The 13,777-nt window shown below is 41.2% G+C and overlaps 2 protein-coding genes across 16 annotated transcripts in view; one reads left to right on the forward strand and one right to left on the reverse strand.

Moving 5' to 3' along the window:
* The window catches only part of FBXW11 (F-box and WD repeat domain containing 11), a 119,525-nt gene extending 110,240 nt beyond the window's left edge, over positions 1 to 9,285 (reverse strand). For 5 of the 10 annotated variants that reach the window (XM_060635029.3, XM_078446828.2, XM_078446837.2 and 2 more), the window contains exons 1-2: positions 9,060 to 9,285; positions 117 to 278 (exon numbers count right to left, since the gene is read on the reverse strand). Coding sequence is in view for 4 of the 10 variants with exons in the window: in XM_060635030.3 (XP_060491013.1) it covers positions 9,060 to 9,104 (45 nt within the window). In the remaining 6 variants the exon portion in view is untranslated. The remainder of the gene's footprint in view (positions 1 to 116; positions 279 to 9,059) is intronic. The other 5 variants (XM_060635030.3, XM_060635028.3, XM_060635027.3 and 2 more) reach the window with 1 other exon arrangement.
* A 37-nt stretch (positions 9,286 to 9,322) lies between these two features.
* LOC144616372 (uncharacterized) overlaps positions 9,323 to 13,777 on the forward strand; it is a 70,578-nt gene continuing 66,123 nt past the window's right edge. For 4 of the 6 annotated variants that reach the window (XR_013555602.2, XR_013555598.1, XM_078446839.2 and 1 more), the window contains exon 1: positions 9,584 to 9,715. Coding sequence is in view for 2 of the 6 variants with exons in the window: in XM_078446839.2 (XP_078302965.1) it covers positions 9,703 to 9,715 (13 nt within the window). In the remaining 4 variants the exon portion in view is untranslated. The other 2 variants (XR_013555600.2, XR_013555601.1) reach the window with 2 other exon arrangements.

Consider the following 13,777-nt stretch of genomic DNA (forward strand, 5'->3'; position numbering starts at 1 on the left):
ACATCTAACATCCTTCCTGTCTCTACCAATGGAAAAAAGTAGAGAAATTCTGTTTTTTAAGTTTCTTTCAGTGAGTTGAGGTCCATACAACAAAACAATACAGGGTAATTGCTTACCTGGAAAATATTTTGTACTTCAGATCCACCAATCCAGAATGAATGGGGGTATTCCCTTTCAGACTAGTCTGAGAAAAGACAGCAGTCAAGCAGCTTCCAAGATTCTTTCCGTTTACTGTATCCAGCTTTCTTCAATAAAATCCCAAACATGCACTTCGGTAACTGTTGAAAGACAGAAAGCAATCCGTACACCCACCATGGCACCAGCGGCAAAGGACAGCCACCAAGAAATGGAAGGAAGGGTCATCGGAGTGGTGGATCTGAGGCACAGAAAAGTCACAACCCCTGAGTCAGCTATTTGGTATAAAAGTTCTGTAGCAGCATTCTTCACCTCTGTGCCGACAAAAGGATAAGAAATTCTACATGGTAGAGAAGGAAACATTCCCTAATATTAATTTTTACTCATGATAAATACGTGATTTCCAATGAGAGCAGCTAAAAACTTACTCCGTTATCCACATAAATTGTCCCAGACCATTCAGCTACGATGAACTTCCTTACCCATTTTCTAAGACAGCTCCTCCAGCATTACAAAAAAATTAATGATATAGGAAGGCTCAAATACCTCCCAAAAAAGATATTTAGGCACCTAACAAGAAATCTTTTGGTTTGCTACCTATAAGACATCAAATCTACACATTACCCAAATCTTCAAACCTCACCTGAAATACACGACATTTTAAAAACACATGGCATAATTTTAAGAGTGAACTTCTGACTCAATAAAGACCAACCCTCTACAATGACCAGTCATTGGGTAAACTAAGGAAAATAATTTAAAAAACACTAATAAACAATTTACTAAATAACACCTTTAAATATATAAGCCGAGTCAACATTGTATCAACATTCTTTTACTACCATACCAACTTCTCCATCAGACTGCAAATATACAAACAAATTATAAGGGAGAGAGAAAAAGCCATTTTACAGAATAACATAGATAAAAATTTTAAAAATCAGTCAAAAGACTGTTAGTTACATATAAATTTTCTACTTCCTTAAAAACCTACAGCCAAAATGTTCCTGCAGTAATTATAATACCTACCTTTAGGGTTACTAATGGGTCAGGACCTTTACATTTCTTACTCATATTTAATTCTCAAAAAAAAAAAAAAAAAAAAAAGAGAGAAGAAATAACTTGCCCAAAGTCCCACATCTACTAATTGGTAGAGACCATCCCCTTTCCACAGAGCACTGTGGCCTGCCACGTCTAAGGATCAGAAAGGCCATGATTCCTGGGGCAGAAGAAACCAAGCTTTACTCTCAAAGGTCCGGAGTTAACGTCAGAATAGAGAAGTACAAAAATACAGAAGAGTAAATATTTCAGCCTAGCCAAACTAAAACACAACTGAACCAGTTAAGCCATCCTGAAAGGGCAAACGCTCCATATTTTACCACTTAAAAAAGCATTTCTTTAACAAAGGCATGCAATTTTGAGGCTCACAATATTTATAATAAAACACATAATGTTGCCAAGTCTTTGTGTTTAGCAGCAAAGACTGTCTGTGACAAAGAATCTCAAATCCAACTGAAACCAAGAAATTTTAAAATTCCAAGATTTGTCAATAAATAGTCCATAGGCAATCACTGAAGATGTTCTGATTTATCACATTGTAAGCAAAGCAACGGGAGTGACTGAAATACAAGTCTATGATTAGCCTCACCATAACGTAGCAATCTTAGGAAAGTATCCTAATACCCACAACTTAAAAGAGAGATCACTTATGTAAAATCTCAAGCAAAGAATGAGTGCTCAAGCTTCTCCCGTTAAGTGATATTAGAATAAGCCTAAGAATAAACTGAAAACCCTATTCTGATAGAAGCAGCGAGTTAGCTAGCAGCTAACTGCTAAAAAGAATATACTCTGCTTTTCAAAGTGTAACTCGGTGCTATAACCAAAATGCTGAGCAATGATAGCAAAACACAACCACAATCTGACTAATGGACTCATTTCTGAACCTCCTGAGTCATCAAGCTTTTTCCTGTATTACTGTGTTAATTTTCTGGTCTTCCCTTCAAATAAATATTTACTGAATGCCTAATTCGTGGCGGCCCTAATGCTAGAGATACAAAGATTAATAGAAGCCAGACCAAAAGTGTAAAGACTGAATTCTTCCTGTTCTCTGTCCCTTTCTCTTTGAGTCTCCCAAGCAATCATTTCACAGAACCAAAATGTATTTTATTATTAGTTCCCAAAACTGGTTAAGGGTTCTCAATTTAACTCTTAAAAAAAAATAAAAATTAAAAATGACTCAAGTTCCTTTTTCTCAACAGTAGAGCTCTCACTTAAATTTTCTTCTGTGAATCAGAGACAAGCTATTAGAATGGCTTCCCATATTCATTACACTTATTATATTTATCAATCTCTCTACTCACAGACTTTTTTTTCCCTTCATTTTACAAGTTAATGTCCCACTGTTTCTACTTCACAGCTTTCCATTCTGTGAAGTTCTTCATTGTTGACTAACCCTGAGAGGGAATTTCCTAAAAATGCTTCCTGCTGACATCACAGAACTCTGCAATCTTTGAATTTTGTTAAAACAATAATAAGCCAGGTTAGAAATACCCTACTGGACTGTCAGGTCCTCCTGGTTCGTCTCTCATTTGCCTACAAAGACAAACTTCCTGTTAGGCAATTGTGATCAGCAGAAACTTAACTGAAGCTAACAAGCACATTCTTGACCAACAGGTTTTTTCCCCCTTTGTCAACTAATTCAATGAACAACAATACAACTCAGGAGGAAATCTTGTATAATACTCACTGCTTATTCTGTTAAAGGTCAAAATCATCAGCTTTGCTTAAACCAGAATAAGAACTCAAAAATCCTAATTTCCTCATCAAAATTAAACTGATCAAACGTAAATCACAATGCTCAATGTTAATAGAAACGAATCACCAGTCTCTTTCTACCAGGATACCTAAAGCAGGGTCGGGTGGGTTCTCTCTGTAGTTCGAGTACAGGCCATTAAGTCTAACTGACAGTTCTTAATAATTGTAACACTCCTTCCACTTCCCAAATTTCTAAAATAATACTGATTCTGTACGATTTCATGATTTCTTCTAAAGAGATACCTCATGAAACATATAATTAAAGCAACTCAATGTCAGGCCTCTGTAAAACTTCACAAATAAATACATGCACAACTAAGGGGGGAAAATAAAACTTTCTTCCCACCATCTGCCTTGACTGTGCTTTACAAAACCCGGTCCCTGTACTGGTGGAAGTTAGCACGGCAAGCAGTTGCTGAGATAAGCTTCCGCAAGGTCCTTTCACACACATTTCTCCCATCATCCTCCCAACAACTCAGAGCAAAACCTACATTTTCTTGTTTTTACCGATAATGAAATCATAGCACAGAAAGGTTAACTTTCTTAAGGTCACACAGCCAGCAGGTGACAAAGCTAGGATAAAACTTGGGTGCTTCCCTCTAAAGTCCATGCCCTTGCTGATAAATCACGCTTCCTCAGAATTTACTGTTTGGCAAGTTCACATCAACACGTATAAAAGGAACTGGGTTTCCTCAATACTTTGCTATCAACCACTCTCTGGGATGTATGTAAATCTATCTGTTGGGTGTAAAAGTCTGTAAATAATGGTTTTATAGGATGTCTGTATAAACAGTAAACAATGGTCTATAGATGTGTGTGTGCCACACATCACTCTCCTCTTCTGCCTTACCAGTCTTATTCCTCTATTCATCTACGCCTTTGTCTTAAAAGTTATCAAAAGAAAACCTTAAAAAGATTTCACAGCATGAAAAAAGAAATACCTCACATTAATTTCAATCAATGTACCTATTACACACCCAAGTCCTAAGCATTGTGAAGGATTCAAAAGACAATACAGCCTCTGGAAGGGAAATTTAGACATAATCACAAGCTTTTACGATATACAGGAGGGTATGATTAAGTCCCATATGAGTTAGGAATACATTAAGAGAATTACTGATACAGGTGAGAATTACCAGACAGACAGCAATAATGCATATAAACAACAGGAAAATTCAACTCAACGTTTACTGAACGTGTACTGTAAGAAGGCACTGCGAGGAGTTTATCATTTAATAGGAGACACAAACAGGAAACTCTGATACAAGCCTGGAAAATGCTACGTGCCACAAGATAAACACAAAGTGCCAGAATTCATCCATTTCATTTAACAGTGAACATCGGGTAGGCAATGCTATAAAAACAAAATAGTATCTGCCACCATAACGTAAACTGACATCAAAAGAGGTGGCACCTAAATTGTGTTTTGAGGAGACAGGACTTTTCTCAGTATAGGCGGAAGAGAGAATTGCTGAGATCTGATTGAAGCCAGTTTGGCCAGAGAGCCAACTATTAGGTCCCGCCGGTTAGTATCGGTAGCCTTCAATGCATGGGGGGAAAAAAGAAAAAAAAAAAAAAAAAAAATAATAATAATAATAATGTGAGCAGAATCTGAAGAACCCTGGTCTACCGTCTGGCTGAAATATAGAATAAGTGAGGGATAATGTGGGAAGAAAAGCTAGAAGGGAATCTGTAACTGAAATTACTAGGACTTGAAATGCTTTCTTTCCCTTAAAGTGAAATACCACCAGGTGGAACCCAGGAACCTGAGAGTACAAAATTCAGAGGATCATAGAATCAAACAGAGGATATATAGTTGACCCTTGAACAACATGGGAGATTAGGGGCACTGACCCGCATGTAACAGAAAATCCACATATAACTTTTGACTTATAGTAAACTTAACTACTAATAACCTTCTTTTGACTGGAAGCCTTACCAAGAAAATAAACAGGTGGTTCACACATACTTTGTATTTCATATGTATCACCTATTGTATTCTTACATAAAGTAAGCTAAAGAAGATAGTAAGACAATCATAAAAAGAGAAAATACATTTACAGTACTGTAAAAAAACAAAAAATTATTATAAATGGACCTGCACAGTTCAAACCCACGTCGTTCAAGGGTCAAGTGGCCTTAAGTGCTGTTCTGTGAACCCATGTAATGGCCTAGTGACCTTCCTATGCCAGCTCTCTGTTTTCAGGTTAGAACAGTCAGGAGCCAGGAGTACCAAGATGTGCGCACAGGATCATATTTGTCCTTGTCACTTCTGAAGGGGCAGCTAACTTGCTCAAAAATCAGGAGCAAAAAATTGATATATTTGAGCCACAGTGTCTTGAGGCAGGTAAATGAGTCTATAAGTAGGTATACGTATGTGGTTTATTCCATTCGGACCCTACTTAATTAAACCTTTGTCTATTTAATCGGCATTTGGTAAATCAACACATGGTTAGAGGTAAATGAGGGTAAGTGATAGTGACAAACTAAGATCCAATTTCTTAAAGCAGTCACTAAAAAACAATCCCACTTACTCCACTTAGAGAACCAATGACAGGAAGGAGGGGGACAATCCAAAAAGAAAAAAAAGAAAAATTTCCCATAACTTTACTTAGTTTCTTTCATCTCCTTAGCCTTGTAGCCTGCCTATACTTCAACAGCTCTAAAAAATAGCATTGATATCTTACCTTCTTAGGTCCAATGTATTTTACTACATTCAACAAGTAATATAGCCACTTAGAGACAACACAAAAAGAAAATGAGTCACTTAAGGTCACTTACCAAAGAGGGGGACCATCCAACAGCTAATAAGAGTATAATTTGTGCTTGGGGGTGATGGGTGGGCACACGCTCACACCCATAGAGAAAGCAAGGGTTACCTTTCCTAAAACTTTAACATCAGCTTCTGCTATCTTCTAATAGAGAAAACTTACCATCTTTCTCTTCCAATCAGCAGCTCTGTGAGCGCTTTCTAGCAATGAGTGCCTGAACATCAACTCCTACTCCTAACTCAAGCATTAAAAAACATCATGTGATACATAATGCAGTTTTCATTCTTTCCAGTGATATCCACCGCACTAGACATAGACATACTTCCAACTGGATTATTACTTCTCTACCTCATTAATAATAAAACTCATATTACCAAAGTCAGAAACAAAGTCCCACAAACTAAGTTAAGTACTATAGTCCAATATAAGGCCATGAAAGTCATTTGGTGGTTAAATTATTTACCATCAGCAATTATAAATTCAGTCGTCTCAATCAAGAGTTTATAGTCTATATTAAAGACTGAACCCTATGCGGTAGGTCACTTGGAGAAGCATTCTTTGTGGACCCAGCCTTAGGCAGAGATAGGAGTCACAAAGGGAGGTTATATTTTGGAGATTTAATTATTGGGCTATCACCAGCTTTATTTCCTAGCGAACTAAAAAGAAAAACAAAAACACAAGGGAAAAAAGAAAAAGAATCAAAATCAAAAGAAGTGGAAGGATGAAGATTAAGAAACTGGAGATACCCCAAAAGTCTGTTTCCTGTCTTTAATATAGCACTCTCTGGAATATCAAATGAAAGTTATCCTGTTAACCATTAAGTACCAAACTGGTACAGGCAGCACAATCACAAATATTTGAGTATTGAAGCTGACTCATAAAAATCTAAAAATATTTCATGCTTTAGGCTCTTAACATACCATCAGTTTAACCCATTCCTTTCTTTCAATCATGTTATTTTAGAACCAACGTAAAAAGTATTTTTAACCTAGTTCTGGAAACTGTAATTAAAATGCAGCGAATACAGAGAGCCACATGCAATTAGATTTTAAGGCATTATCATTCCTACATCCAATCCTGGATTTACTAAATCAGTTGTTAAATACCTGCACTATCCACTACGCTAAAATAAATACATACATGTTTATGAAAAGGGTTGCCTAAGAGTCTTAACTGGTATCCCTTTGAGAGAATATCAAAATCCGTATATGAAAAGCCATTTCAAAATTGCTCTCTTTGTTAAATTTTCTGAGAATTCCAGTATATAGCGTCCTTGAAAGGCTGAAATACCTTTTCAGATCACAGACAAGTACAATCATGTATAATCAAAACTTTAAGTTATGAGCATGGGGAACCAACAAATTTAGGGCAGAGTTTTTTGTTTTTTGTTTTTTACCATACACTCAAAAATACTAAATGAATTATGCAGTATTTCTTCTAAGTCTTTTGAAAATAAAGACATTTTAGTCATTTTTTAAATGAATGAAAATGGAAGGAGCACAGAACAGCCAATTTCAAAGAGGCACCAAGTTACAATTTTTCCATATGAAGTACTCCTCCAGTTTAAGTGCTTGTATTGTACGTCCATAAGAACACGGATGTACTATACGTGGAATCCCAATGAAGATATTTACCAAAATAACCCACTACAAAATTTTCAGAATACAAAGGCTTGACTACGATAGTTTGATAAATTATACTGAAAAAGGAAAAATTACTTACTACATGAAAATCAAAGAAAAACTCACAAGTGACAACATCCTTGAAAAAGCAAGCACACGTGTGCACACGAGCCCAAAGCAGGAACAACCAAAGCTTTTTTTTTTTTTTTTTTCCTTCTAGCTTTAAAGAATACTGGAGAGGTCTAGTTCTGTGAATTATGCAAAGGACAGCAAATATTAAGTTGTGTATTTACGCTACTGTACTTCCATTTTTAAAACATGCAGCTCAACTCCCCAGATACCATCATCCACAGAAACCATGCAGCTATCCAACAGACTTTCAGTGTCACCATTTATTATTTATAGCATTAAATGGGGGAAGTGGCTCTGATGTCACCGACCCTACCCAGTGGAATCACTGACTCAATAAACATTTTCACACTGGAGAAAATCTGGCTAGGAAAACATTGTGCTGGGTTAAGTAGATTCTTTCATCTTCCCTCTCAACCCTGGGGTTGAGGTGGTTACTGTGTTAGGAGAGATACAAAGAAACTGTCAAGGTTTCCACAGGAAAGAAACCCTGAAGACTTCCTCCTCCCAACTCTCCAAAGCCCAGTTTGATTCCCCCAATGTTCAAATTGGCAGGTAATAGCTGCCATGTTTCTTTTCTTCCACCAATCCATCCACCAAGCAGCAAATTCTTCGCTTCTGGTAACCACTCTCTCACAGTCCTGTCTCCAAAAACCCCTTCTGGCTCCAAGTCCTAAGGCGGAAAGCGGTTGGGGTGTCTGTAGGGCCAGGGAGTCCGGCATGGCTACCAATGGCTAGTAACAGAAGAGTGATCGCTTCCCCAGGGGCCTAGGATTCTCTCTCTCTCTTTTTTTTTTTTTTTTTTTAATAAGAAAGAACTGGCGGCAGTGATGAGGACAACCCTACCCCGCTCCTCCCCAATTTTCCCAAAGCAGCGCTGAAAAACATGAAGTTACAGTTTCCCTTTCCTGGGAGATGGAATCCGGAGTACCTGGGGCCTTGCTATGCAAACATCCCTCATCGCGGAGTAGGAAACCCTTTGTCCGAGAAGCCGGACACCACAGGGGCCCGGGAAAGAGGCCCCTTATACGTCACATCTACAAACCCCGCAGCTCCCACCTCCACCCCTGTAGGGCCTATCCCGGCATCCACACAGCCCTACGCTGGGGAGAGGGTGCTGAGACCCCTACTAGGACGCGGAGACCGAGGCCCTGACCCATCTCCTCCTAACCCCCCTCCCACCACCATCTCACTCGGCCTGAGTGGGGCTAGCAAGAGCGGTGCAGGCCTGGGCCGGAGAAATAGAGAAAAAAATCCCCTTCTAAGAGAAGGAGAATGAGATGTTAGACCGAGTGTGCGCTAAGGCCACAGCAGAAGCGAACGAGGGTCCTTCGAGAGACGGGCCCGGATATAGGACAGAGGAAGGAATGAGAACCGAGAAGCATGGAGGGGGCCGGGCCAGGTCCGGCCTGAGATCTCGAGGGATCTGGAGGAACCGCGCCGGCCCCGAGGCCAGGGAAGGCGGGGGGCCCAGGTCGGGGCCGCGGCGGCGGGGAAGGGCCGGAGCCGGCCTCGCGCCGGACGCTGAGGTGGGCAGGCCCGCCCGGGGCCGGTCGGACGGAAGAACGGTCCAGCGGGCCGCACTCACCATGAGCTCGATGGTCTTGTCCTCAATCACCGAGTCGGGCTCCATGGCGGCCCCGGCGGCCCCGCCTCGCTCTCCCCGCGCAGCAGCGAACGGCCCGGGCGGAGGAGGCGACGGCGGAGGCGGCAGAGGCGGAGGCGGCTATCGTACCCACTCTAGCTGCCAGCCCGCCCGGGCCGCCGGCAGCTCCGCCCTCCCCCTCGGCGAACGCAGTACGCCGATCGAGGACTACAGCTCCCAGCAGGCGCCGGGGAGCCCGCAGAGCGTTGTGGGAACGAGAAGCCAACACCAGGCTATCTCTCTTGGCACCCCGAAGCTGAATTCTGAGCCGCAAGTAGCACTGGACTTTGAAAGTGGCACGTGCAAACCTAAAGAATGAAGGGCTCCTTCAAAACAGGGCCTCAGGAGCGCCACAACTACATGTCCCAGAAAGCCCTCGCGCGGATTCTCCTTCCGGCTAGTTTCTCCTGACTTCCTGGCAGCCCCAGGAGCTTCGGACCGGGACGGAAACTCCGAGGTAACTCTTCACTCGTCAGAAATTTTGCGTGTGGACCGATTTCCGCACATGCGCACTCGACGCCGCAGTGTCCACAAGACGCCTAGGTAGCGGGGAGGCTGGTGAGCGAGTCGCTGGTGATAGGGACAGATGTTGGAGACAGGTGGGTTCTAGGTGCGTTAAGAAGCCCTGGCGCCCAGGTGTGGGAGGGTGCCAGCCAGCGAAAGAAGCTCAGGCAAGGGAGGAGGCTCTGAGAGTATGGGCATCCCAGGAGTGAGAGGTTTGGAAATTTAATTGGGGAAAGTGGGTTTATGGAGATGAACAATTGGTGCTGTCTGTACGCACCACGAACTGGGAAGAGCAGAGAAATGAAAGGGAACCTGTGCATATTGGGCCCCTCTTTGTCATTCGTTCAGAAAGTACTTATTTTTTAAACTTCCAGCCTCTGCCGGGTACCAGTCTAGGCACTGGAAATCAGCTCCGAACGTTACAGAGAAGGATTCGGTTATCATGGAGTTTAATTCTAGTGGTGGGAAAACAGACATTAACCAAAAGAGTGGGCGCTAAGAAGGACCACAGCTGGAGACTCCTAGTGAATTCTGCCTTCATCTCTGTGTGAACTTTGTCAGGTCTGTCAGTGGTCACTAACCAAAGACCACTAGGGACACGCTGATTGAACAAGTTGGGCTAATTACTGGTTGCAATGAAGGAGAATACCCACCATGAAAAATCTTAAGTGAGAGTTGTTAGGTGATTTGGGAGAGGGTGTAAGGAAGTGGGGCTTTACTCTGGATCAGATGCTGTCAGGAAATGGGGGTAATTCTATGATGGGGCATCTCAGTTGTTCCTAGAACACGGGAACACTAGATTGAGGTTGCAGCTGTAATTGGTAAAGAAGCAGAAACCCCTCATTAGCCAAGATGACGGATGTTTGGTCATTTTTTGTGGTTTGGACAATGTTCGTGTTTTATCTGATTTCAAATGTAACTAAGGAGCGGTCTTGTCTTTGTCTTGATCTATCCATGGTCAGAGAATGGCCTCATCTGATGTTTACATTCTGCCAAACTATGTTCAACAGGAGAGCACAAGGTCTACCTAAGAGGGCTAGCTATCATCTAGTAGCATTACAACTAAATATCAGAAGCTGCTTTTCTCTTTCTCTAGTGTTTTGCATTCTCTGTACCTGTAAAGTGAGGGGGCTTGATGACCTAGAAATCTTTCTATTTCTAAGGATCAAGTTATTACAGTAATTTGTATGCATGCAGGGCACAGTGTAAGTTCCACACTGGTAGAGTTTGAAGTTTCACAGTCCTTTGGTGCTTTCCACCAAAGGAATTAAAAGCAGTAGGAAAAGAGAGCACAGAATTGGAAAGTTACTGCCACTAACTTGCTGTCTGAATTTAACTAGAACCCGTCCCCTGTCTAGGCATTGGGACATTCATTAGTAAAACAGGAGTTAGGATAAATGACCTCTGTTTCACTTACCTTTTTGTATCATAATAAACCACGCCCAAGACTTAGTAACTTTAAAAACGGTGGTTTATTTTTACAATTCTGTGGGTCAACTGGACTCAGCTGGGCCCACATGGTATAAGCTGAGGTTACTCATAGAGACTGCAATCAGCTGGGAGCTCATCAAAATAGCTTCTCATCCTCTCAGGCATGTCTTCTCCACCTGGTGTCTTATCATTCAAATTTCTGCATGGTGACTGGCTTCCAAGAAGATGAGCCCCAGTGAGCAAATGATTATCAAGCTTTTGGTTGCACCACGCTTGCTAATGTCCCGTTGGCCAAAGCGAGTCATAGAGCCAAACCCAGAGTGAATGTGGAAAGGGATTATGCAAGCCTGTTCACAAGCAATCATGGTTCACTGGGACTACCAGTGTAACACCCAACCAAGACCTCTGAGTTCCCAGTATTTGCCACAGGACCTGGCACATAGGGTGAGGGTAGGAGTCACAAGCTGTATTCCCCAATATGTATGTTTATCCTACACCATATTTATCGTTTTAAAATTTGACATTTTCACAAAGTCTGAATTTCCATCTTATCTTGAAATATTAGAGAATCTGACTATATTGGATATACATGGCAACAATATGCAATGGTTAAGTAGCAACTAACTTCTTTATAGGAAGCATGTGCTCTACAGATTTCCACTGTCACCATTGCCCCCTGTTGTCTTCTGTCTGCAGGCTCCGCTCATTTAAATTGCACGCCTAACCCATAGAGATATTTGAGTTTGCAGCCCTTGGCGTTAGAACTATAATGGAGATAACTCAAGGTTTCTATCTTTTTATTAAAACCATATTCTACTGTAAGAGGAAAAAAATACTATTGGGTCAAATTCCAGGAGCTCAAGGAATTTAAAAAGTCTTATATTGATAGAAGCCTTACCCCAGCTATACGAGAGACAAGCTGAGCCAAGGCTTACCACTTTAGTCAAACAAGAACTCAGGTTCTCAGGTATTTTTATTGCTTCAGGCTTGAAGCCAGCTGGTGATTACATTTGGTCATCAATAAAGGCAGAAGGCCTTGAGGCATATTTCAGTTTTTCAGATAGCTCTGCTTTGGGGTTTACAAGACCTGCTAACAACAAAGTGGTCAGGTCCACAATCCCTTAACCAAAACCCTAAGGTCTGAAACGTATTCAGAATTCAAAATTGTTTAGATTGTACAAAGACAGTATGGTACGCGTGCAGTATATGTAATATAACCCACAGTTATCAATTAATAGCCTCTCAGTTCCAACTTCTTTTACATACTTTGAAAAACAAGAGTGGGACCCTCTGAATGTTTCCCCTCTCCTCTGCCTGCTGGCACAACGTTCCTAGAGGAACACAAGCAGATGGAGGATCTTCTCTTCCTAATTCCAATATACTTTATTTTCCTTCTTGCTTTTGTGGTATACAGCAGCAAATGGTTTGCAGAACCATATCCAAACCAGCCCCCCAACACATATACACGGGTGGCTGGGACATTCATAGGGTGGCTTCCCAGTGAACTCAGTGACAGCCTCAGTGGGCAGTTTCCTGCTCGCCAGCCCTAACCTGGAGCACTTCAGCAAATGTCACCATCCAATGGGTCATAATTAACCGTCTCGCCAGTAAGGTCTGAATCTCAGCCTAGCTGTGAGGGTGGAAGGCTCCTCCAAGTTTCTTCCTCAGGTACTCTGCATCAGCCCTAAAGGTAATGGTTGCTCCTTATGACTGCTGTTTCTCTATTTAGAGTTGTCTTTGCCCCTTAGTACTTGATGCCCTGTTCCTAGTTACTAGTTTTTTCTGCTTTTTGTTTCTTTTGTTTTTAGATTCCACGTATAAGTGAAATCATCTGGTACTTGGTTTTTTTCTCTGACTTCTTTCACTTAGCACAATACCCTCTAGGTCCATCCATCTGTCCCAAATCGCAAGATCTCACTCTTTTTTTGTGGCTGAATAATATCCCACTGTGTATGCATACCACGTCTTCTTTTAACATTCCTCAATCAATGGACTTGTAGGTTGCTTCCATATTTTGGCTTTGTAAATGCTACAGTAACATTGGGGTGTGTGTATCTTTTCAGGTTAGTATTTTTCATTTTCCTTGGGTAAATGCCCAATAGTGGAGTACTAGATCATATGATATTTCTATTTTTAATTTTTTGAGGAACCTTAATACCGTTTTCCACACTGGCTGCACCAATTTACATTCCCATTAACAGTGAACAAGGGTTCCTTTTTCTCCACATACTCAGCAACACTTGTCATTTCTTCTTTTTGATACTAGTCATTCTGACAGGTGTTAAGATGAGATCTCATTGTGATGCTCCGTAGCTCAGGGGTTAGAGCCCTGGTCTCGTAAGATGATATCTCATTGTGGTTTTGACTTGCATTTCCCTGATGATTAATGATGTTGAGCGTCTTTTCATGGGTCTGTTGGCCATCTGTATGTCTTTGTGGATAAAATGTTCAGGTCATCTGCCCATTTTTTAATCGAACATTTTTGGTGTTGAGTTGCTTAAGTTATTTCTATATTTTGGATGTTAACCCCTTATTGGATACATCATTCACAAATATCTTCTATTCAGTAGGTTACCTTTTCATTTCGTTTTGCTATACAAAAGCTTTTTATTTTAGTGTAGTCCTAATATTGCATTTTTACTTTTGTTTCATTTGCCTGAGGGGGCATATCTAGACAAACGTTGTTAAGGCTGATGTCAAAGAAACTACTGCCTATATTTTCTTCT

Source organism: Panthera onca, chromosome A1 (genome assembly GCF_046562875.1).
Source record: "Panthera onca isolate mPanOnc1 chromosome A1, mPanOnc1 haplotype 2, whole genome shotgun sequence".
Classification (NCBI taxonomy): Eukaryota; Metazoa; Chordata; class Mammalia; order Carnivora; family Felidae; genus Panthera; species Panthera onca.